General features: G+C 41.7%; 1 protein-coding gene across 1 annotated transcript in view; it reads left to right on the top strand.

Moving 5' to 3' along the window:
* LOC139643641 (collagen alpha-1(XXV) chain) overlaps positions 1–22,458 on the top strand; it is a 140,089-nt gene that overhangs the window by 54,382 nt on the left and 63,249 nt on the right. The window contains exon 3 of the mRNA XM_071518850.1: positions 19,723–19,767. Within this exon, the coding sequence (XP_071374951.1) occupies positions 19,723–19,767 (45 nt within the window). The remainder of the gene's footprint in view (positions 1–19,722; positions 19,768–22,458) is intronic.

The following is a 22,458-nucleotide window of genomic DNA, read 5'->3' on the forward strand; positions in this document are numbered from 1 at the left end:
AGGCCATAAAGAGTCCATCTGCTTTCTCCGTTAGACCCTTTGGAAACAGGGCCACTGGTTGAAATTGATAGCTCTTTTTAGACCCTTCACCATTATCTAGCTATTACACTGAATCAAACTACATGTTTTATCTTTCTCATTTAGAACTTTCCAGAACATGGAATTTAACAATCAAAGTGACATTTTAACAATCGGGCCGTTCGATAATGTAAAGTTTGAGTAGTAAGGTGGACGCTAGTGGAGTTTTACTATACACTTTGTTACATACGCAATTGTGTATGCACACACACACACACACACACACACACACACACACACACAAAGTAACAGTGAGGTAAACCTTGGCAAAGCTCTCTAAGGGCCACTTATTAGCCTGGTCCAAGATCCGTCCATAAAGGCCCATTCAATCAAAAGTTATGTGGAAACCATTGTTGCAGGATTATTGTAGTGTGGCTGTAAATAGTGAGCAAGGCTCGGTATCAAAGGGGGCTCTCTGGCAGAGCCTTGGCACAGGAGAGTCCAACAAGCTGGGGTCCGACCATCTGTAGCTGGGGTGTGGGGATGGGTGGGAGGAAAAAATACAAGTGCTTACTTCTGCTTCCACTGTGTACAAGCATTAGAGGACTTTCCTCTTGAGCTAAGGCCAAGGCTCAATAAAGTTTCCCAAGCTTTATTGGAAACGGCAAAACCTTTGAGTATGGTGGATCAAGCTGCAGGGAGAAGTGAAGCTACCAGTTTTAGAGCAGATTTGATGAAATATTTCAATTTTAGGTAGAAAAGACAACTTTCACCTGTATTTGTACTGATAATATAATGGTTAGTCTACAGTTCTCAATTCAACCTGGTTCTAGTTGAATATGTATGGTAGAGAATCGCTCAATATGTGTGCCTTGCACGTCTGTTCACCCTGATATCTCAACAGGCCTTAATCGCATCATACTGAAGTGATTAAGGCTTTTGTTGGGATCAATCTTGCTTCAGATCATAAAAAACATCCTAATCCAACCATTTGCTCATCAAATAACTACAATAGATACACAAATAAGTACTAATATAATACTGATTTAAGTTTAGATAGAGCAAAAATGGATAGCTACTCTTTAGCTTTAACTTTAGCTCTGTAAACATAATGACTTGAAAGGAAGAGACTGTAGGATCTGTAGTAAAATCCCAAATATAAAGAAATAGCCCTAAAGCTTTTTTGTGAACAATTTGGATCTACTGTATATGAGCAACACATAAGGGAATCTAAAATATGTTTATCACATGATTTCTCCTTGAAAATTTGATAATGGGTGAAGGAACTCTTGATATCGTAGTTCAGTGTCATCCTCACAGTTTTGCTAGAAAAACTAAAAAAACATTTGATGATTTTGTTTCTGACCCCATTGCAACTGGATTTGTACATGAAGCGATTTGAAATCATAGGAAATCGTGACTATACTGTGGTTAGATAATAAGGAAAAAGTAATTCTGGGGTCAGATAACATGGAAATATTTCATCTTTGCAATTATATGAATCTGGATGCATCAGAAAATGCCTTTTAACACGACAAAAATCTTTTCGTCACCTGTCTTTAATAATAAACGCCGCCCTTTAAACCTTCCATGTTTGAGTCATAACTGCCTGAATGTGCACAGAAAGCTCCACCAAAATTACTGCTGATGGCCTCTGTTCTGGCACTTTTCCGGTGATAGTTGATAAAGTGGAGCTTGAGAAAAAGGCAGTACGCCAGGGTGGGAGTTAAATAGGCAGCAGCAGAGGCTTCTTCACAGCGAAACACAGAGGGAAAGTTAATGCTCGGTAATCACAGGCAGTTAAACGGCAGAGGCAGTTGCTGTGCATGACAAGTGTTGTGAGAACCGTGTGTGTTGGAAGGGAGATAGACGCACCGTCCCATCCTTTCAGGGCCTGATAGATACCAGAGAGAATTGTCGAGGATGGCTTGGTGTGGAATTTGGACCAGAACATCTTCACATGCGGTCTTTGAATAATTTAACTTCTCTTTAAGAGTACAGCAACACATTGCCTCGCCTTTCATCTGCATCCCACAAATGCAAGGCAGTGACAAGTTCTCATGGAACATACGCAGCAATAAACAGCGTAACATGGCAATTGTAATGTGAACAGTATGCTGCCACTTGAATGAGTAATCGACTGCAGCAGACCCACAATCAGTGCCCTGTTTGCAGAAATAAAACCCACTCCTTTCCCGTAAGAGTGTCCAATATTGGTATGAAGTTTGCTCTTAATGCACGATCCTGGAAAGTTTGGCTTCTCGCTCTCTCTGCAGAACATCTACTCATACTCAAAGGAAGGAAGATTTGATCTGATTCAAGCAATACTAAATGTGTCTGTCCTTTTTAAACAGGCATAATGTCAGATGGAGCACAGTTGCACCAGTCAACACAGGCCATAGTCTAAATGTATTTCCGCTGCTCTAAAGGGTAGACATCAGAAAAGCATTGGCGCTCTCTCATCTGTTATCACAGAATCTCTGAGGATGCCCTTCTTTATTAAATGCTCAAAGTAAACGGCCTTTGCCTCTCTGTGAATGGAAAGTGCCCGCATATCACATGTGTGGTCTTGCTGATGTTCCAGTGGTCCCCAACTGTAAATAAGGAAACATGCACATGCTACTGTCTAAACCTATTTTCATTAGTCTTTGGAAATTGGAACTGCAGGAGACTCAAAAGAGATGCCAGTTACTTGTAACTTATTTGGTCAGAAAACCAAATCTGATCCCCGCCCAAAAGTTTCTTTTTCAAGCGGAAACTTTCCCAATGTCATCATCTCTGGCCTAGTTCTGTCTTTTAATGAAGCAGCCCCAAAGCTTTGTAGCTTGATTAAATAGAGGCTTTGTGAAAGGTGACAGCAACATACATGTTCAATGCTCTGTAGACATGCAAGACATATTTGGATTAAAGAAAATAATGAATGAAAGCATTAAACATGCAGTATACGAGCCACTTAAGCAGAAAAATGACTCTCCTTTCGTCTTGTTCATATTCTGTTTGTGTGGTGGCCCATTATGCCGTGAAGGTAATCCAATGCAGAATGTGCTCTTGGATCCTCCAGGACACACACAAGCTCTAAATAAGAATAGATTTTATCACCGCCTCATCCAGGAACTCAATAGCCGCATTGTATGCTGAAGGATTTCTACTTTGGCTTGGAGTTTAACAAATGGGTGGCCTGAAAATAGCATCCAGGTTCCTCTCATAAGCCTTTTAACCAAAAGATCCTCTGCTGCACTGCTGTTTTTGTTCACTGTTTATCTAATAATGATCTTGACTCCTTTCACTTTGCCATGGTTATTAGTTTGTTTGCCATTTACCGGTACCGTCCGCCTCCCCAAATCTCTTTTGTAAATACCTCTCATACTGAGCTCAGGGTATTTGGTTTGGTGTGCAATTTCCGTGCTGCCAAGGTTAAGTGAGCAGGGCTAATTGAATCTTGCTTGTCTTCTTATGATTTATAGAGGAATAGAGTAGATTCGGAGGCTTGATCTCCTATAATCTCTCTCATTACAGGAGATGTAAGAGGAGATGATTGTCCGGCTTAATTTGAAACGTCTGAAAATTTCTCATAACCTCTTTGATTCCTCGCTGGCTCTCAATCTGTGAAACCTATCATATGGCTGCCAGGTGCACCCAGTGCCAAATAAGGTGCTCCCTATCCCTTGCTTCTAAATCTGTTTAACTGTCAAGCTCATTAAAGTGCTGCAGTTTAGCAGAGTGGCTGTACTTGTTTCACAGTGAAACAAAACCATAATCCAATGCTTCTTGTGAAGTTGCTGTAAGAGAAAACTTGTTAAGAACAGTCTGAAACAGAAGTCAATACATTAAAGACAAAATGAAGTGAAAAATGACTCATTCACCCTGTTAGCTTATTTTCCATGTCCTGATGTACAACGTTTTCAATAATACATGCCAAGAAATTTACAAATTGTATATATTTTTGATCACAACTTTAGTGGTCCAACCCATAATATAATCATAGATTAGATTTGTGAACAATCTCCTCCCTGCCCCCATCATATGAAACCATATGAAATCCATCTTCCTCCTCCTCCTTCCTGCACTCCAAGGGTTTCGTCCACTGCTTGCTCAAATAACTGGGGTAATGGAGATGTTGGAGGAGGCCAGCGGTCCTCTACAATGGCATGCAGGCCAGCATCCAGGTCTTCTGAGTCACTTTCCATGTTTGCCGTGGTCCACCCTGCCCACGTTAGAACAATCCCTTCCCATGTTTTGTCCTGCCCAAACATTCTGCTTCAGCCGGAAATATGTCAAGTTATGAAGCAAGACCCTTCGAACTGCCACGTCATGTTGTCTTTTCTATTTAACTAACTGTGCATTAGATTATGTTACTGTGGCCTTGCAATTGATACCAGCGTCCTTATCCATGCATCTACATATTTCCTTCATGTGTGAGGTAGGACTGAATTTCAAGCTGTCCCCCTGTGTTTTTGTTTACAGCTCTTTCAAAGTCTTTAAGATGTCTCAGATTTAAATTATTTGGACTTCATGACTATCACTGACACTGACAATCAAGTAGCTTGTATTATATGAATTTTGATATTTTTTTGACTTGACTGCAGCAACACTCTACTTCACATTCACACCTGGGAGCTGCCCAGTAAAACCACAGTCCTCTTCTCTTGGCCCCTGGGCGGTTGTGGGTTAAGTGCCTTGCTCAAGGGAATCTCAGCATTAGTTGTTGAGGGAGGGGAGAGAGTTAACCATTCACTTTCACCACCTATATTTTCTCAGCCATTGTGGGGATTTGAACTGACAAATTTCTAGTCACAAGTCAGCTTCTCTAAAGTCTATGTTACCACCGCCCTAAAACCCCTATAAAATCATAGGAGAGCTTTCTTATATAATTCTACAACTGCTTTACTGTTGGTAAGAAAGGGGAAGAATGTTTACATGAGCCAATGCCATGTTTCAGAGCTGAAAAGTTGGCCCGTTGATAGCATGCTGGTATTTGTGTCGTCTTTGCTTAAACCCTTCAGCATTAAACCCATAATAAGAACAATATGTACCGATGAAGCGCCAACCCCACCACCACCTCCACTAAGGCCCCCCGACCACCTGAAACTACAGGTCAGGATTAGGGAGTCTCCCGAGAGGATGCGGCTCCCCGCCACCTCCTTTGACCTTTGACCTGGTCAGTTTGACTGACACATGAAAAGGAAATATGATACAGCGGTACTTTCCCCCAAACACTTTTCAAAACAAAGCCTTTGTTGTCTTTCCCTTGGAACTTCTAGGGAACGAGAAACGTCTCCTCCGGTTACTTTTCATGTGGCATTGTGTTGAGATTTCTGCCATTTCTTTGTTAATCACAGAAAAAGACTTGTTCAAATAAAACAGCTGCTAGCGTGCTAAGATTGACTGCTGAACACCGACTGCCAGTTTCACATAACGTCCTCCAACCCCTCGGTGTCACTTATGATTTACGCACATTTTTTTTCACTAGCCTCTACATTGACGTCTAACAATCTCGTTTAGGACCAAACATTTCGGCTAATAAAATTACACTAATGCTTTCCCTCATATTACATTAAGCTTTCCGAATGTTTTGATTGTGTTTGCACGGTGGCGTATGCCCTGCGTTTGATGTCTCTCAGAGCATGAAAGCAGCAGACGCCGTGGTTCGTGGTCTGTGCCATCCGTCTTACTTACACCAGTTTGGGCCTCGGCGCTCTGGTGATGTCACGCTCGCAGCTGGAATATAAGCGCCATGCGAGGGGAGAAAACCCTTATGCCGCTTCTCCTGGAGGCTCTTAATAATGGTCGCCTCAGACTGAAAGATGGGGATTTTCACAGCGGTTCTCTTTTATTCTTATGTTGATGGCCAGCAAGAATATTCCATATATGCTGCGTGACATCAAGAGCTGGGTCAAAGTTGGATTTATTGGTTTTTCTGATTGGTCATAGGTTGTTTGATTTTGTGTGCATGAATAGCAATGGTTTCCCTAGATGGAGAACTGTACTGCACTGAGAACTTTGGGCCATAGATCATGTGAACCTGAATTAGTTGGTGGTCTGATAGTAAGACCCCTTCCTCTGTAAATCCCACCTTGGTTGACACTCATAGCTTGAGCTGTAATGTGTTTAAGTGTGTGTATGTGTGTGTGTGTGTGGTATAATGTTAAATGCAGTAGTGTTAAATACCATTTTCCGTATAAAGGTTTCACTGGAAACAAAGTAGTATGAATTTTTATACCTGTTTATAAGCTTCCCCTGACTGAATGCCCCGAAATTGGTTTTACACCGTGTACTGCAGTAAAAATGAATGGGGTGTATATTAAACTTGTTATTCAGTGCTATGACTCAGCTCCGGAGGAGGGCCCCGCTCAGAACCGTGATTGCTTTGTGAACAAATAGCCCTCATTAAGGAGAATTAATGGCTCACAAAAGTAGCTGAAGGTCTGGCAGTTTGTGTGTTTTTAAAAGGAAAGATTGACAGAGGTTAGGAAAACGGGAGCCTTGTTCATTTGCAGAGACTTTTGGTTTTCCCCGCCAATTCTTTTCCACTGAGAATTGCACTGTGGATTCCTGTTTTTTTTTTCGTGTTGTATCTACTTTTCCTACAGTCCATAGTTGCAATAATACTGATTGTTTCTTCTGGTTGAGCACAGGTGTGAGGGGTGAGAAGGCTTCATTTTGATTTAGTTGCTTGGGCTGATTCATTTGTAAAGGAGAGGAAAGATGCACATCCCCGAGAGCTTCGCAGAGGGGTTTCCTGGGTTGGGAAAATAAATGCAGAGCTGGCGAACTCTCAGCACGTCTGGGGCTGACGGCCCGATGATGACACTTTATTTTCATTTCCACTCAGGACCCATGAAGGGCCGGGAGACACTAACGGCATTCAGCATTCACACAGCTCATCTGCGCTGCTTTGAATATGTTTAGGACATTCAGGGAACCCGTGAAATCCTGTAGTCAGGTACATCCATCCTTATTCTTTCACAAGAGCAATGCGGTCTTCATGAAGAATTGATTTTATGTGATATGTTTGTGCACATAATGTCAGAAGTGCTTTAGACATGTATGCACAGACACACACAGGGTTCCTCTCACATTCGTCACGCCAGCATCTACTCCAACTCTGAGTGTTACAAGGCTTGATATGTTTGTGAGAGGCAGACGATTGGTAGTTTTGATATCCAGATGCTTCTCCTGGGACAGCGTCAGCCTCCTACCTCAATCTGTCAGCACCGACTGGGGGTCTGGTGAGACGAGGCCTCCCTGCATCGCATGACCCGGACTTTACACTTCAGTTACACCTCAGCTGATTCAACATACTGCACCATTATTCAGCGGGTTGCTGGAGTGCTGAATGAAAAAATTGGACTGCATTTTGCTCAGCCTGTGCCCAGCAGAGGGCTAAATTGGCTCTAATGTTTGGTGTGGGCGGTTTGGGGTGTTCAGTGGAGCATTGTCATTTTAATCCGAGTCAAATTCTAGTTTCATATTTTAATTATAGCAGCCTTACTCACTGTTTCTTGTCCAATGATTAAATGATCCCTTAGCTGTCATTTAACGTCTAATGTACATCGCTGGTGTGTAACACCCATAACGTTTAGCTCAACCCTGACAGAGGAGCTTTACATGAATAGTGACTTCACCAACTTCATAAAACAGATTGAAAACACCCCACTTAAGACACTATAGACTTTCCATTTTGCTCCTAAACCTTTCATCCCCCTGTTCTACTCCCAGACCCCTTTCCCTTCTCTTCCCTTCTCTTTTCCCGCCTCCTCATCACAACCTCTCATATGTTATTTTCCTATCCTGTTGACAAGATAGGGTATCAATGACATAACAGCCTGTACCAGTTATGCTTGCGTGCCCGAACCGTGGCAGGAATAATCCAACATGGGTCATGCGGCACTCGAGTAAACACGGGCCTAAGACCACCAACGCTGGTTGATAATTTGAAAGATAGTGAAACTGAAGCCCCTGAGGCCTGCGCTCACAACCCTATAACAGATCGAATGGATGAAAACCATACCCTGCAAATCATTTAGATTGTAAGGTCAAAATGGTAGGATGTGCACATACTAGTGTTAAGGAGGATAGTTCCAGGTCTGTGTATATGGATGTACAGTAGTATAGGATTGGGAGGCCAGTTGTGCAGATTGTTGTATGAAAGACTATTTTGCATGTGTGGATGATGACAGTCCTTAATTCTGCTGCGTAGCGTGAGATTTATGTATTGAATAATATTACGTTACCAGAAGTACAGGATAGCAGGCCGACCAATCTACAACAATACCAATGCATTAGATTACAATAGATTAGATTCAGTGAAACTTTAATGATCTCCATGGGGCAATTGGAGTATTAGCAATTAGAGTAAATGGGGGTTATTAAACATAACACAACACTAGAACATAGGTAAAAAAATAAATGAATGAATGAAAAATATAGATGAATTTACAGCAGGTAGAATGCCCTAAGACAACTGAAATATGAAAAATATGTGCCATGTGAAACTATCGGAAAATATATGGTATATGAAAGTAATTGAAAATAATAATATATGTATTGCATGTGTTCTGCGTAATCCCAAACCTAAGAACCGGCATAAATGTCAACACAGAACACAGAAACTTTGACTGTGTTGTCAGTGGATAGTTATTCAGGCAGAGTGTATGCCAATACACTGTAATAGTTGAGTATTGTAATAGCATTTTTGACTTCCATTGAGCCAAAACCAGCTGGCTTCTCTCCAGTGACTTCATCTTGGTTTAGAAACTGTGGTGACTCTGTCCTTGAGCAGTTTGGGGCCCCATCGCCCACATTTTAGCTCTGCGTCTCTAAATCCATCAGTTCACACACACACACATACGTCCACACACGTACACATAGCACATACTGGCTCACACATCCATGGCGTTGATGAGGTCAGCCAGGAGTCATGTCATCCTTTAGCAGCAGGTATAGAGTTACACGCGATTTCAATGTGATACCCAATAGCCGCAGAAGTCTTAAACACAGATAAAGTATTTCATTTGAACTTGAACAAGAGAGGGATCATTTGATGCTGCTCATGCACTGTATGTCCCATTTGCCTTCTGGCATCCCAGTTGACAATTACTTCCAATGCCCAGATATGCTCTTCTAACTTTCGACAGCTCAAGCGCGCTCACACACCCACAGAAACAGACACCGTCTCACACACACACACACACACACACACACACAGGTCTATGTGATACTACTCATGTTGCCATTGGTGCCCTTGGTGCAATATTCACCAAACACACCCTCAGTAAGCTCCTATGGCAGCTGCTGGCCGGTCCCCAGGAAAGATTCAGTTTGCCGCTTTGTCCATATGTTCGCAGTTCCATCGGTGGTCATCTGGATGCCGTAGTGTCACATTCAGTCTCAGAGATTTCAAATGGATGACTCAAGTTCCTACTAGCCACAACGCTCGATCACGTCAGCTCGTGATAACTACTAAAGATAGCACACCGTAGGTTTATTTGCTGGCATCTGCTTGTCAGCATTTCATGGTCTAATTAGAGCTATTGATTGACTACCAGCGTAGTTCAGGTCAGAAGGTCTCGCAAGCTTAAATCAGTCACTGATAGTGCCTAATCAATATTTGCTAGGTTGAGGTTGCTTTCCCTTGCGTGTACACATGCTGACTGGATTAATTAACTCTTGGTCATCTTTGAATAAACTCCTCAGTACGTGATGCTGTTGCGTGCATAAACAGATCCCACAAATCATGTTGTTGTGACCTTTAGTCCTTGAGCTGTTGGTTGCTCAGTCTTCTGCTCCAGTCCCTCATTTACTATGAAAACGCTTCAGCACCCAGCAGTTCTGTTGGAACACAGCTGGAAGATGATATAGTTCACCTCAATGTGACAGAATGATAACCAAATATTTTGGCAATAGATGACCACTTTCTCATGATAATGAAATTTGCTCTTAATTTGGTCTGGTGGATTGCAAAACCCCATTCCAGGGTATATATACAATACATAAAATATAACTTGGTTAACACTCAAAAGAAACCATTAAGTTCCACTGTGGATTGCACTTAAGCTTGGCCAAGCTAAGCTGGGTTCAAATTAATATGGTGCCCTTTTTCATTTTCAAGTAATGAAATTGGTAAATTGGATTTTTTTTTCCATTTCATAGTCTTGAAGGCTTGTAAAGTTGCTCAAAAGTAAGGCTCTGCCTCTCTCACACAAGTCCAGGTCCTGTTACTGTAGGGATGTCCCTAGTCTGCACCGACGCCTCCTGATAGAGCCGTCAGGATGTCCGCCTATGCCAATTTAACTTGCGCCATAAGCGATGGGACTTGGCCAATCGATTGGCTTATTACTGACCTCCCCTCATCAGGGAGTGTGTTCTGCTTCCATCATGACCGCAGTCAGTACTGCGGGGAGGATAATTGCAGTGTGCAGTGCACAGGGTGGGTCTCAAGTATCCCAGCACTCAGCCCGTTGCCAGAGGAAAACACATTGATCTCTGAAGGTGATGAAAAGGCTCTCTCAAAGGCCTTGCTTCCTCCTCAGGAGTGTTCCAGCCTTGACACTGAACCGGAGCGAAAGCGTTGATGATCCATGCATGCCTGCCGGCCTTAGTCGCATCCACGTCATTTGTCTTCTGTCTGTCTGTGTGTACGTCAGAGAGCCAGAGAGGAGCTGCTTGTTCGGTAATGATTTTCAGTCCCTCCAACTGTGTGTGTGTGTGTGTGTGTGTGTGTGTGTGTGTTTGTTTGGGGATGAGGGGAGTTGGGGTAAAAGAATACTGCCAGATTGTCAAGCAACTTTGCTGCTCACTCAAACAGGGCACTCTCAAGTGCAAAAACATGGGAGTTATTGTGTCTGCAATTAGTAAAACACTGGGCCAGGCTATTTTAGTCTGGTCGTTCAGGGAGGGGAAGATGCATTTTTAATACAAGACTCAATCTGCTTGACGCAGTGTTAATGGAGCTTGCAATGATAGACACATTCCTCACAGCCTAATGGACAGACTTGTGGTTTAATGAACTGATAACTGGCATCTGGACAAGCGCAGAGTACGACCCAAGCTCCACAAAGTGAAACAACTGCGATTTACAAATTCATCGGGGGGGGTGGGGGGGTGGCAGCGAAATGAATTTACTTCAAGTTGATAATGTCTCCTGACCACTACTGAGCGAACACGCCGAGAAGTTTCCAGAGAGCATGCATCATTAACTTTTTTTTAATCAGTTGCTGCCTTGCGTGTAATTAATGCTACTTCATATAATTAGTTTGAGATTCCTGTTGGGTGATGTCGTGGGACCAGCTGACAGTAACAAGTGTCCTGTTGGTACCGTGAATTAGTTTTAATTTTAACATAATGATAACAACACCGGCTTGCACTCTCGAGTATATCAGAATTCAGTGTTTTCATGATGTCTTGTAATTGAAAACTGCAAAACTGAGTTTCATTAGCGTTTATGGAGCAGGCGTCACTGTTCATTACCCCTCATGACTGTTCGTTAGTTTTAATTCAGGCCCTAATCAGCGAGTCCTCCTACATTACGGCTGTTGTATAAATCAAAGTGTAAATTTCCAGCTCACCAATCATACTCTCTTGAGCAGAAATGTAAACCCATGTCGATCCAGACATAACAATACATTTATTACAGGGAATTACACAAAGATGCCTTTTATGAAAGTTGTGGATATGAATTCAGAGAGAGCTTGAGAAAGATCTGAACACTTTATTCACAAAGTAGAAAATTCCGGTTTAGACTGGCTAGATGTGGCAGGCAGGCAGTATGTGTGTATGTGTGTATGTATGCATGTGTGTGTGTGCACTATGGGCAATACTGAACGCGATACTATGTGGTGACAAAATGAGCACACCGAGAAAATACAATGAGTAAATGTTAAAATCAGACACAATGGTCTCTTTTCTGGGCAACAGATTAAATGTAATTGTGAAGAATTATTTAGGAAATGGCTATAATCATCATATTTATTCAGGAAATGGTTGCATTGGAGTGTAGTGTAGCTGGAAGTAAGGATAATGAGGATATATGCCACAGAATCCGAGAATAATGTGAAATATGCTTTAGAACATTGTTTTTCAAGGTCTGGGTTGGGACTCAAATGTGGGTCTTGGGAAGATTAAAATAGGCCCCCAAATTCTTCTGCAGAAATTGGTGTTTATATTGTGTTGCCAAAACTCTCTCAACTCCCGCGCAGTATAAAGCAGGCTGGATTTAACACTATGCTAGCTTTGCAGTCTTCAAACAGGTTAAATTTTGCTAGATTATGTCTACACAATAACCCACAACTCAGTTTTGTTTTGCAAGAAAAATGACTCTGACAGCGTGGGTCTCCTTTTAAAAAAAAAAGTTTAAAAACCACTACTTTAAAACAAGGTTGATAATAGGGTTGCTCTTTGAAATGGTTTAGCCTTTAATGGTAACATTGCTTGCTAACCATGCTGTAGTCTGTTGCTCCTATCGGATTGCAGGAAAATGGAAACCTACCTCTAATTTCCAGGAGTTGAACTTCCATTGACACAAGTGATGCTGACTTACAGTGAATCCCCAAAAGCATCCATCCATCTCATGTTTGCATCTGGAAAAAAAAAAAAAAAAAAAACGTAACAGAAGGTTAAGTTCATGTTATGTCTCAACTAAAGGCAATGCAGCTTTCGGGTGCTTTCATAAGAACTCCTGACGACCTTTAGTTGACCTCTCCAAAGTTGTGACAGCCGTTAAATGGACGGCGTGCTTTTTCTTATGGAAATCGAGCACATGCAGCTTTACGGGGTGAATTGAACTTACTTGCGGCGGGGTTCAAGTCTGCCGGTCATGCTACAAACATTTAGAGAATGATATGGTGATTTAGGTACCGGCGTGAAGGTCCTGCAGGAGTCTGGTGAGCGGCCGACAAGTTGCTCTTTGTGAACAAGCTCTTTCTTCCGTCTGCTGTCTTAGTAATTACTCAGTCTTTCTCTTAATCTCTCTCTTCATCTCTCTTATGCTGACAGGGTTTGAGGGAGTTAAGTGATTAGTAATAGTAGTTGGGGAGGTCAGTCAGAATGCTGCAAGAGCTTCCCTTCCGGAGCCAACTTGGTGTATCACAAGTTCATGGGACTTTCCTCTTCTTCTCACCAATACCCATGACAGATGACCACAGATGACACATGGTCAGAACTACATCTCATTGTATCTGCTGATTACGTTAAACTTCCTAAAGTTTTGAATGGGCTGTCTGTGCTGGAGAGACAGACGTAGCAAAGCTCAAGCGGCATAATGACAAACCTCAAAGGTCAGCGCAGTAGCTCAGTGTCTTCATGAGAGGTGAAGTGCAGTTTACAACACACTCTCTTAGTTATGTACTGATGACAGTTGCTATACTGCTATATATGATATGCATGAATTATGAGAATTTATAAGGAACCTGCCGCTCACACTTGTCTGTCAAGTTTTACAATGAGCTTTTCAGTATCTTGGGGAGGGTTAACATCTTATGAGTATATTCCCTCTATTTTTTTTTTTCTGTGGAAAAAGTGCAGATATTCCATAAGTGTAGTTATGTCAGCCTGAATTTCAGGCCAAAAAGTGCTCATATTTCTGACAACAAAACGTCCCCCTTAAGACGAAAAGAGCAGTGACATTCACGGAAGGCTGATTGTAAAATTGTGGTTCAATTTCCATTTTTTCCCCCAGACAGTAGACCTAGTGTTCCATGAATTAGCATTTTATGTATTGATTTATTCATTGTCATGCAGAGTAATAACGATCTTGGATCGCAATTGTTGCCCGCTTTGCCAGACTTTTCCACAAAAATGTACTTGTAAAGTAACAAATGATTGTACAGTAGAAAGCCAGCTTTTGTGCAGCTTAGATTCTGTTGACCTGGATACCAAAGTGTTGCCAGGTTTAATAAATTCATCCATCCATGTTGTGGGATTAAATGGACTATAATGAAGTCTATTTAGACAGACCAGAGGCCCCTGCAAGAGGCCTCTAACACCCCCATTCCTCTGTGTGACTTTTTAGGATTGTTTGAACTCATCCAATATTACAGATGGCTCCCAGCGATAAATAGATATGCAAAGCGCCTTTTTATTCCAATATTGTTGATCTTCCAATTTCTTCTCACTGGTTGTAAAAGACTGTGAACCTTTCACTTCATTAAACTCCAAGCCAGAAAATCTAAAGTTAGTTTGGAGCCTCCTTGAGAATCCATAAATCCCACCACTGATCACCAATATGTTTTGTTTTCACTCTGAAATTGATTGACAGAGATTGAAGATTTACATTAGATAAACATTTACATTCATAGTCCCAATATATCTCTAAGGCATGGGAAAGGAAAGAAAGGTAGCCTTATTTATTTTGAATTCTGAATCAGATATTGAATACAACTGAACTTCATTGTTTGTAATTTGAAAGTGAATTGTAGATGGACAACATGCATTCTCTGTTTTCAGTATTGTACCTTTTGTTTGTCACTTTGTTTCACTTAGAGTGTCTTGTAAGCCTGTCATGTGGGCTGGGCACCAGTATGGTGTATGACTCTATAATAAAATTAAATCTAAATCTAAATCTGTAGTCTTTGCAAACACAGGACTGAAGCAGACTATATTTTGAGCTACGATGAAATCTGAAATCTGAAATTGATGTATATACATACAGTTCCGGCTGGGCATCTAAACCGAAGTTTAGTAATATATCATGGTGCCATTTCATGCTCTCTTACCATGCAATCCTGTGACCAATAGGAAAGCTTGGCTACTGTGACAGGAGACGCAGTGAAGCCGTGCAGTCGAGCATTGTTTATGAGCATGAGAACTAAATCATTCAAGGACATTTTTGGACTTGGAGGCCCATTACGTCCTTTCCGTAAAATTAACCTTAGCTGGACAAAGAAGCAGCCATATAATTTCATGTCAGTATTTGAAAACATTGGCACTGGGATTATTGTGCTGCCATGACAATTCCTCCTAACATTCATGCCGCACATTGTATTTGCATGACTCACATGTAAGCAATAAGTTCGGCCTGCAGCCCTTTTGGTATCCATGAAATGGGCTGATTGGTTACATTGATTCAGCATGACAGCAAGGCCAAAATACTCTTTAAATGGCCTATGGGAAAATGCATAAGGCAATGGCACATAGATGAGTGAAAGCAGCACCATCCTTGTATACCTGGTATGATTTGATATAATCATTATCTCAATTAATGGCTGTTTAGTACATAGTCATTGGGTTTAGTCTTCATGAAGCACACACTGCTGTGCTATCTCCCTTAACATACACCTGTAACTTATTTGTTTCATCAGTGCAATTTGTCAGAAGCGAAAAAGACATTTTGCTATTTTGTCCTTCTTCTCCTGATTATTTGGATGACTTTAAAGTACAGGTTTTCACTCATATAAAGAGAACATGATGGCAAGTGCCTTTTCTAAGAAGCAAAACTAATCAGGAGTTGACATCGGTTTCACTTGTAAGCTGAATCGGATGATATTCTAATGTGGGACAATGCGAAGTATGTGTTATGGATCACAGTCACAGCAAAGGTCTGCGCTCATTTACATCTTATCCGGAAAGGTGCAATTAGGTTTGCTGTCTCAGACGTATGAAAGCCAGTTCTCTTCAAACCTGATTTACTCTGGAGATTGGATCTTGTACCCAGTTTGGTATTTTTGGCTCCACTTTCACTTTTTCTGAGGAATAGCTGTGTTACTTCGAGAGAGAAGCTTTGATTGGTCTGATTATGTATATCAAGCTCTGAAACAATGCTGGTTTTGTAAATGGGTCCGCCTGGGATTGGTTCAGTTAAAATTGATTGATTTGGAGCAAAAAGAGGAATTGAACGCTGAGAAATGTTAGCAAGTCCAGGCCAACCAATATTTTATGGATGACGGTAAACGATAAAATGTAATATTGCCTTGAATACATAAAGTATAAACAAGAAGTTTATTATGTCAAGCAATGCGTAACTTTCAAATAATGTCATAATGACCAGCATGAGCTAAGTATATTTGAAAACAATACACCCATTGCTTGCGAACAGTTTGTTTCAAAATACTGCCAAATACATAGGAGTCTGGTGTGCCAACTAACATTAAAATTTCTACAACTATCAATATTTGAGACAAACTGTGTTCTGTGGGTTTGTAAAAATCTCTTTTTCTTTGACCATTCCCGAAAAAGCAGCAAATGTGTGAAGTCATTCCACGGAGTAGATCTGGAGGCTCGAGACAACTGTGCTGGTTGGTGATGGTTTCACGCCGGTCTTACAGCCAACTTGGTGAAGTTCATGTCGCAGTCTATTACTGTCAAAGTAACAGATGCAATGGCTGCCCTTTGGAAGCTCCATCCCTTGTGGTGATTCAACGTATCTGAGCAAACCCATGTGACAGCATTTATGGGACTGTTTTATTCTCTGCTCTCATGCTGGATGGCACGGTCTGCTCTTCAGGGTGGGAGAGATGATGATCTCATATCTTCGCTAGTTAAAACTGTGTCACGATTCGCTTACACAGGGAGATTGTGGACATGATATGTCTTTGTGATAAATGATAGTAGCCTACTGTCCACGTGTCATTTCCATTCGTAACTTTTGCTGTAGCCGTTTACATTCACGGCTTTCACACAACTTTTCACCAAAGTCACTGTAACTTTCCTACTAACCTGAAAGCTTGCGTAGTTCAGCATTTCATTCGAGTGTGTGCTGCCTTCAGTTGCTGTTGGAAATATCATAATTGAGTGACTCATAAAGATGGTAAATTGCTGAGATGTGGCTATATAAAGGCATTATTATATTATATGTGTACATATATATATATATATATATATATATAGGCATTCTATGTAAATAGTTATCGCTATATGTTTCTATTTTCAATTTTTTCATGCTTTTTTGTCAGTAAATTACAATAAGTAAAACGATGATGTGTATTATCTCCTTGTTTCTAAAATTAAACAGCCACCACATAAATACAATCTAGAAACCCAAAACACAATGCACAACAATACAACATCCATTTTGTTATTATGTCTTCCCAAAAGCACTCGAATGAGCGACAAGTTGTATTTACAAATTATATACTCGGAAGACGGACTTTTCGAGGAGCACTTGAAGGCAGCATCAGACATTGTTTGGCAGATCATTTGAGACGCCCTCCAAAAGCAAACGCTGGCAAGATGCAACTGATGCAGTAATGTTTCACCTAACAAAGGTTGGTTCCTATCAAAACAGTTGAAAATGAAGGTTTCAGTAGATTGGTCATAGTTCTCCTCCTCATGAAATTCCCTGCCACATTTTTTTTCTGAAACTGCTTTTCCATGACTGTACTTGGAATGATGCAAGAAAATAGCAGGCCAACTACAATGTTTTGAAGTAACTGCAATGTTTTGCCGCAACAAGCAACTTCAGGTCTATTGGGACTTCAGACCCCTATTTGAGTCTTGCTGTTCCTTTTATTTGTGACAAGAAGCTGTGCAGTGCTTCTTTACCTTTTACCGCTAGAATTCATTTAAATAGATCTGAAAACCTACTCTCGCTGATCCTGATGGTCTTTTATTCTTTTACTTGTGTTTAATAAACTCAAATTTTATAGCATTTTTTTTATGTTGGCATGTTCTGCAAATGGAGTACTGTTACCATTTGGGCTGTGCTTCTCAGTATCTTGCATCCTAAGAAAAACAAAATGAGAAATCTTGTGCTGCATATTGTGAATCATGATAATATCTGAAAATAGTGTGGGCTATTTTGTCTGGATCGCTCACCCCCATGTGCTCTCAATGTGTTTTCTCAGCAGTCGTCAAAAACATACCACTAAAATCAGGAGGATGGTGTATCGTCACACAAAATATTCTTCTCAGAGGTGTCAAGTGTCTTACAGTGACATTTCAAAGTAAGCAATAATGAATTGACTGCCAGGCGCAGTAAACCCCTTTCCGTTTCTTTTAAAACCCGAAAAACAAACCTTTGGAGAAACCGGGGTTGATGTGAACCATAGCAAAGTGAGAGTCAAACTCCACCTGTGGTTGCACACTCTGAGCCGCGCCTGGGCCTTTTGCTGGCAGGGCCTGACATTATCCTGGAAACCGTCCAAGGGAGCAGAGCTGGAGGCTGAAGCGGAGCCAAACAGTGGGAGCGAGTTGAGGACTAAACATCATGCGAAGAGTCGTGCAACATAAGCCCGCATTTTACACCCTAGTTACACATCTGGGGCGTCGTAAATCACCCAAATACTGAGTAAAAGGCATTGTTTCTTTTTTTTACTCGTTCATTTTTTAACTTTCAGTTGCCTTACTTGTATACAGAGAGGCTGCAGACTGTAAGGTAGCTGGTAAATACAGTCAAGAAAGCTGCTCAGACAAAGCAGCTGACACACTGCAACAAAGGGAGAGAGGTGTGTGTATGTGTGTGTGTGAGGTGGGGTGAGGCGGGGGGTCAGGCAATTTGGATTAGTAATTAGCATGGCGTTTTAGTATTTTAAGTCTGCTATTTCAGCTGCTGACTTAAGCCCGGCGTGAAGGAGTCATCGCTCGAAGGCAGAGCGCAGCACCTTTTGACACCCAGACAAATTAATGTCAAACCGGTGACTCTATTCAAAACTTTCACCACCCCTGTTATTGTAATTATCTTGAACTTTTAGTACGACAATGAAACGCTATTCTTTGGCAGCACAGGGGTCAGACGAGTTTACAAAATGATTTGCATAATAGCTGTTCACACTGTTTGCAGCTGCCTGGAACAGAGTCCGGATCATTTCCGTGCTGCAGAAGCAAGCGGAGAGGATTGTCCCGCTTGGTTACGTAGGAGCAGACCAGACTTCCAAGTTTGTGATTAGGACAGACTTTGACACGGCAGGTCTTTTCTGAGCCCGTACTGTTGAGTGAAAAGTCAAACTTTCATTTTCCCTACACCTATAACGTTTTTAGACTTCATCCATTCCACTGCGGGTTGACCGGACTCATCAAAGGTGGAGATTTCCCCGTGTACTACTGTATAGCTTTTCATTTCCTACCAGTCGGAAAGTCACGGCCTCACCCTTTCACTGAATTGCGAATGTACACAGTTTTTTTGGGCAGAGAGCAAACAGAATGCCAATGGCAAAAAAAGGGTTTCCAGTAGTCAGCCTCAGCAAAAGACTCAATGTATTCTCGGGAGGAAGAAGGTCATCTTTGGGCAAGATATTCTGACGCTCCTCTGGGGTTTTTCCCATCAGAACTGAAGTCTGCCCGCGCACAATGCAGTCAAGTCTTCAACGCGTCAAACTTGGCAAAGCGTGTAATTGTTTTACTCTTCCGACTGAGCTTTAGTGGATTGACGGTGCTCACGGAAAGCAAACGGGGAGGGAAATACAGAAAATGACTGTTTATATAAACAAATTAAAAAATCAGGGCATCCGAGCTGAAATGAATAACGCTGAGGAAAAAAGAAGACACAGGGATGACAGTGAAATGCTCACTTTGTGGCAAGACAGTATGCGTGCCCTGTTTCCACCTCAGTTTATGTCTAAATTGAGCCTAAATGCTTAATGAACCTTGAGATTTTGAGGTGTGTATAAAGTCCAAAGACAATATTTTTACACTGCCTCTTCCTCATCCCGCCCGTAGGTTCATTTCAGTGTGAGAATACTTGAACGTAAGCGCAAACTGAAGGATATGAAACTTAAATAAACAAAAGGACAATCGAACTGCTGACTAAAATCGACTGTATTCTTCTCTTTGCAGGCCCACCAGGGAAGCGAGGAAGAAGAGGCCGCAACGGAGAACCTGGTATGTGTGTGTGTGTGTGTGTGTGTGTGTGTGTGTGTGTGTATATATGTGAGACCAAAGATCATTCTAGTCTCCATCCAGAAATGTTTAAGGAATAATGCAGCAGAACATCAGCAATTTACACTGTACTTACAATCATGTAAAACTATACTGTATATCTTTGGAGGCCAAAATAGGTGATAGATATGTAATTTGTGGCCTCAGTGGCTTCAGAGTTGGATCTGATTGTTTTAGTCCACACAGCTACGTGGCTTCAGTTGCTGTAGAAACACTGGGATCTAACAGTAAAGCTGAAAGACAAGCCAGTGTCAGTTCTCTCTCTTACACGGTACCTCTCTTGGGAAAGCAGGAGTAAAAGCAAAGCCCACCGTTCTCTGTTTGCGAATTTTGACTGAGTCTCCATTCTCCGACACTCCGACTCTCCAACGCTGACTCTAGACACGGTGTACTAATGTTCAGCATCAATAATATAATGGTTCAGGCTCGGTGGCCTCCGCAATTTCAGTAACAAGTTGTCGTAATGTGTTCAGGCCATTCCAAGTTTACAGGATCTCCAAGTGAAACCCTGTTCCTCCCTCCATCCCTCCCTCCATCCCTCCCTCCATCCCTCCCTCCTCCCACGCTGTCTCTCCTGAGCTGACTCAACAAACTTGGCCCAGTCCAGGCTCAAGTCCCCAGGAAAAAGGGACATGTTGTGCAGTGACACTCCCACAGACAGAAAGTGTTACCACAAATTGAATTCACAGCGAGAACATGTACTTGGCAGGCGGCTGCATCCACACTCCGCACACCTAATAGCAAAAGTGATAATGGGCACTGGAGTCTAGCAGCCCTCCTATGTTGAGACTTTACTGCAGTAGACCAAAGCCAGTCCGCTGGAACAAAAGTACTGCTCTTGTAAAAACAAATTAGAAAGACGGGGCAAAGCGAGGTCCCAATTTTAAGTGAGGTAGAGAAATAAGACAGTGGTTAGGTTTCACAGCCTAAGAAATGAACACCATGTCTGCTAGAAAAAGAAACACGTTTTTTTCTCCTGCCGGTATTACCACTAATTCCAGCGACTACTTTTTAAAGTCATAGGAATCAAACATAATCAGTTGCGGGGCTGTATTTCAAACAATCACTGCTATTTGAGTATCAAAGTCTCTATTACTTCCTTCTTTTTTTGATTTTGCCAAATTAATTTCAAATCCTGTTTGCGGCTGTGTGTTCTGTGTTTCGGGTCTCGAGCATAAAGACACGGATCAGTGCGGTATGGCTCTCTGCCTCTGCTTTTTTTTTCCTGATTTACATAATATTGAAGTTATCCAATGTACGACTTGAAAGCCGGGGAAGATGAAAAAAAAAAAAAGCAAATGACAGACAGACAACAGTTCAATGTTCTGGTTGGCTGCACATCTGAGATACCGCAGTCCTTGTTTATGCAACACTTAACTTTCCAATAAACATCTGCCATGCCAGCATATTTCAAATGGCACTATTGTGCAAAGACAGTTCATCCACTTTTCTCTCCCTCTCTCGTCGGGTAGGGCAAATGCGGAGAATTTAAATGGCTTCCTCTTGACAAATCAATTGGAAACGAGCAAACAGCCATACCCTCACAATGTCTGGAGTGGCACAGTGGTCCATTAAGGGTAGACAATAGAAAACACTGTTATACACAACACACCATTGTGTTGTGTGTAATAGCCCCATCACAGCGTTGCACTGGCTGCAGTGTGTTGTCAGCCCACAGTGATCTGGGCCAAATCTGGGCCACTTTATTATCACCTACAGTAAGGGCCGGCCAGAGAGGGCTGTGTGTTTTATTTATGTCATAAACTGTGGGTGGTAAGCAGAGTCCACAGTAGTTTTTACCACAGTAATGATTACTGTACCGCATAAATATCTGCATGTTCATTAGCTTTGGGGAACTTTCACTTAGAATTCCTCTTCAAAAGCATGTGTGGCAGATTTTAAATGCCTTTACAAACTTTTAAGGCCACAGTGACACTTCACAAAGCAATATCTTATACAGAATGTGATTTTCACTGCTGGCACTGGTGCTTTAAATACTCTATATATGATATTCGGCATATTATAATGCAATCATGTAATTACAGTTCAGTTATTTCTGCACTGTCTTGGATATTTTGGTGAGCAGAGAGAAATGAAATAGTTAAATATATAATATTCTGTGTCAAGAGAAGTAAATATCTTGGCACTGTTACTGCCAGTCAGTGTCAAACTCCATGTACCCATTCCACTAGAAAATAAACATTAAGGAGACATTACTTAGAAGACTGGATAAATCCCGTCCCTGATGGGCAGAGGCGCACTGCTTCCCGCGCTGTGAGGCTTCTGCAAAGCCAATTTCCCTCTTTTCAGTTCCTACCACTGGTTAGATATTGAAGGGAAGCATATTTAATTCATGATTCCCCTCAACCCAAAAGTAACTAAGCCACTGTGAGTTTGCCCACATATTCATGGTGAGGTGTTTTGAGCAACACAGTTTACTCGTCTACAAAGGCAGGGGAAGCTTTCACCAGGACTTGGCTGCGACCGACTAAGAGAACAAATAGGGAAAAAAACACTGTGATGTTTACCTATGCATTAAAAATGAATGGAATACTTCATTAGGATCTCTCGTTTATTTACCTTTAACATATGGAAAGGAAAAGTGTGGCATGACAGTTTAGAAAAAAAAACTTA

This window comes from Centroberyx affinis, unplaced genomic scaffold, assembly GCF_046629955.1.
Source record: "Centroberyx affinis isolate AG114_WGS23_722 - 3 ecotype Tasmania unplaced genomic scaffold, CSIRO-AGI_Caff_v1 ptg000637l_1, whole genome shotgun sequence".
In the NCBI taxonomy this organism is placed as follows: domain Eukaryota; kingdom Metazoa; phylum Chordata; class Actinopteri; order Beryciformes; family Berycidae; genus Centroberyx; species Centroberyx affinis.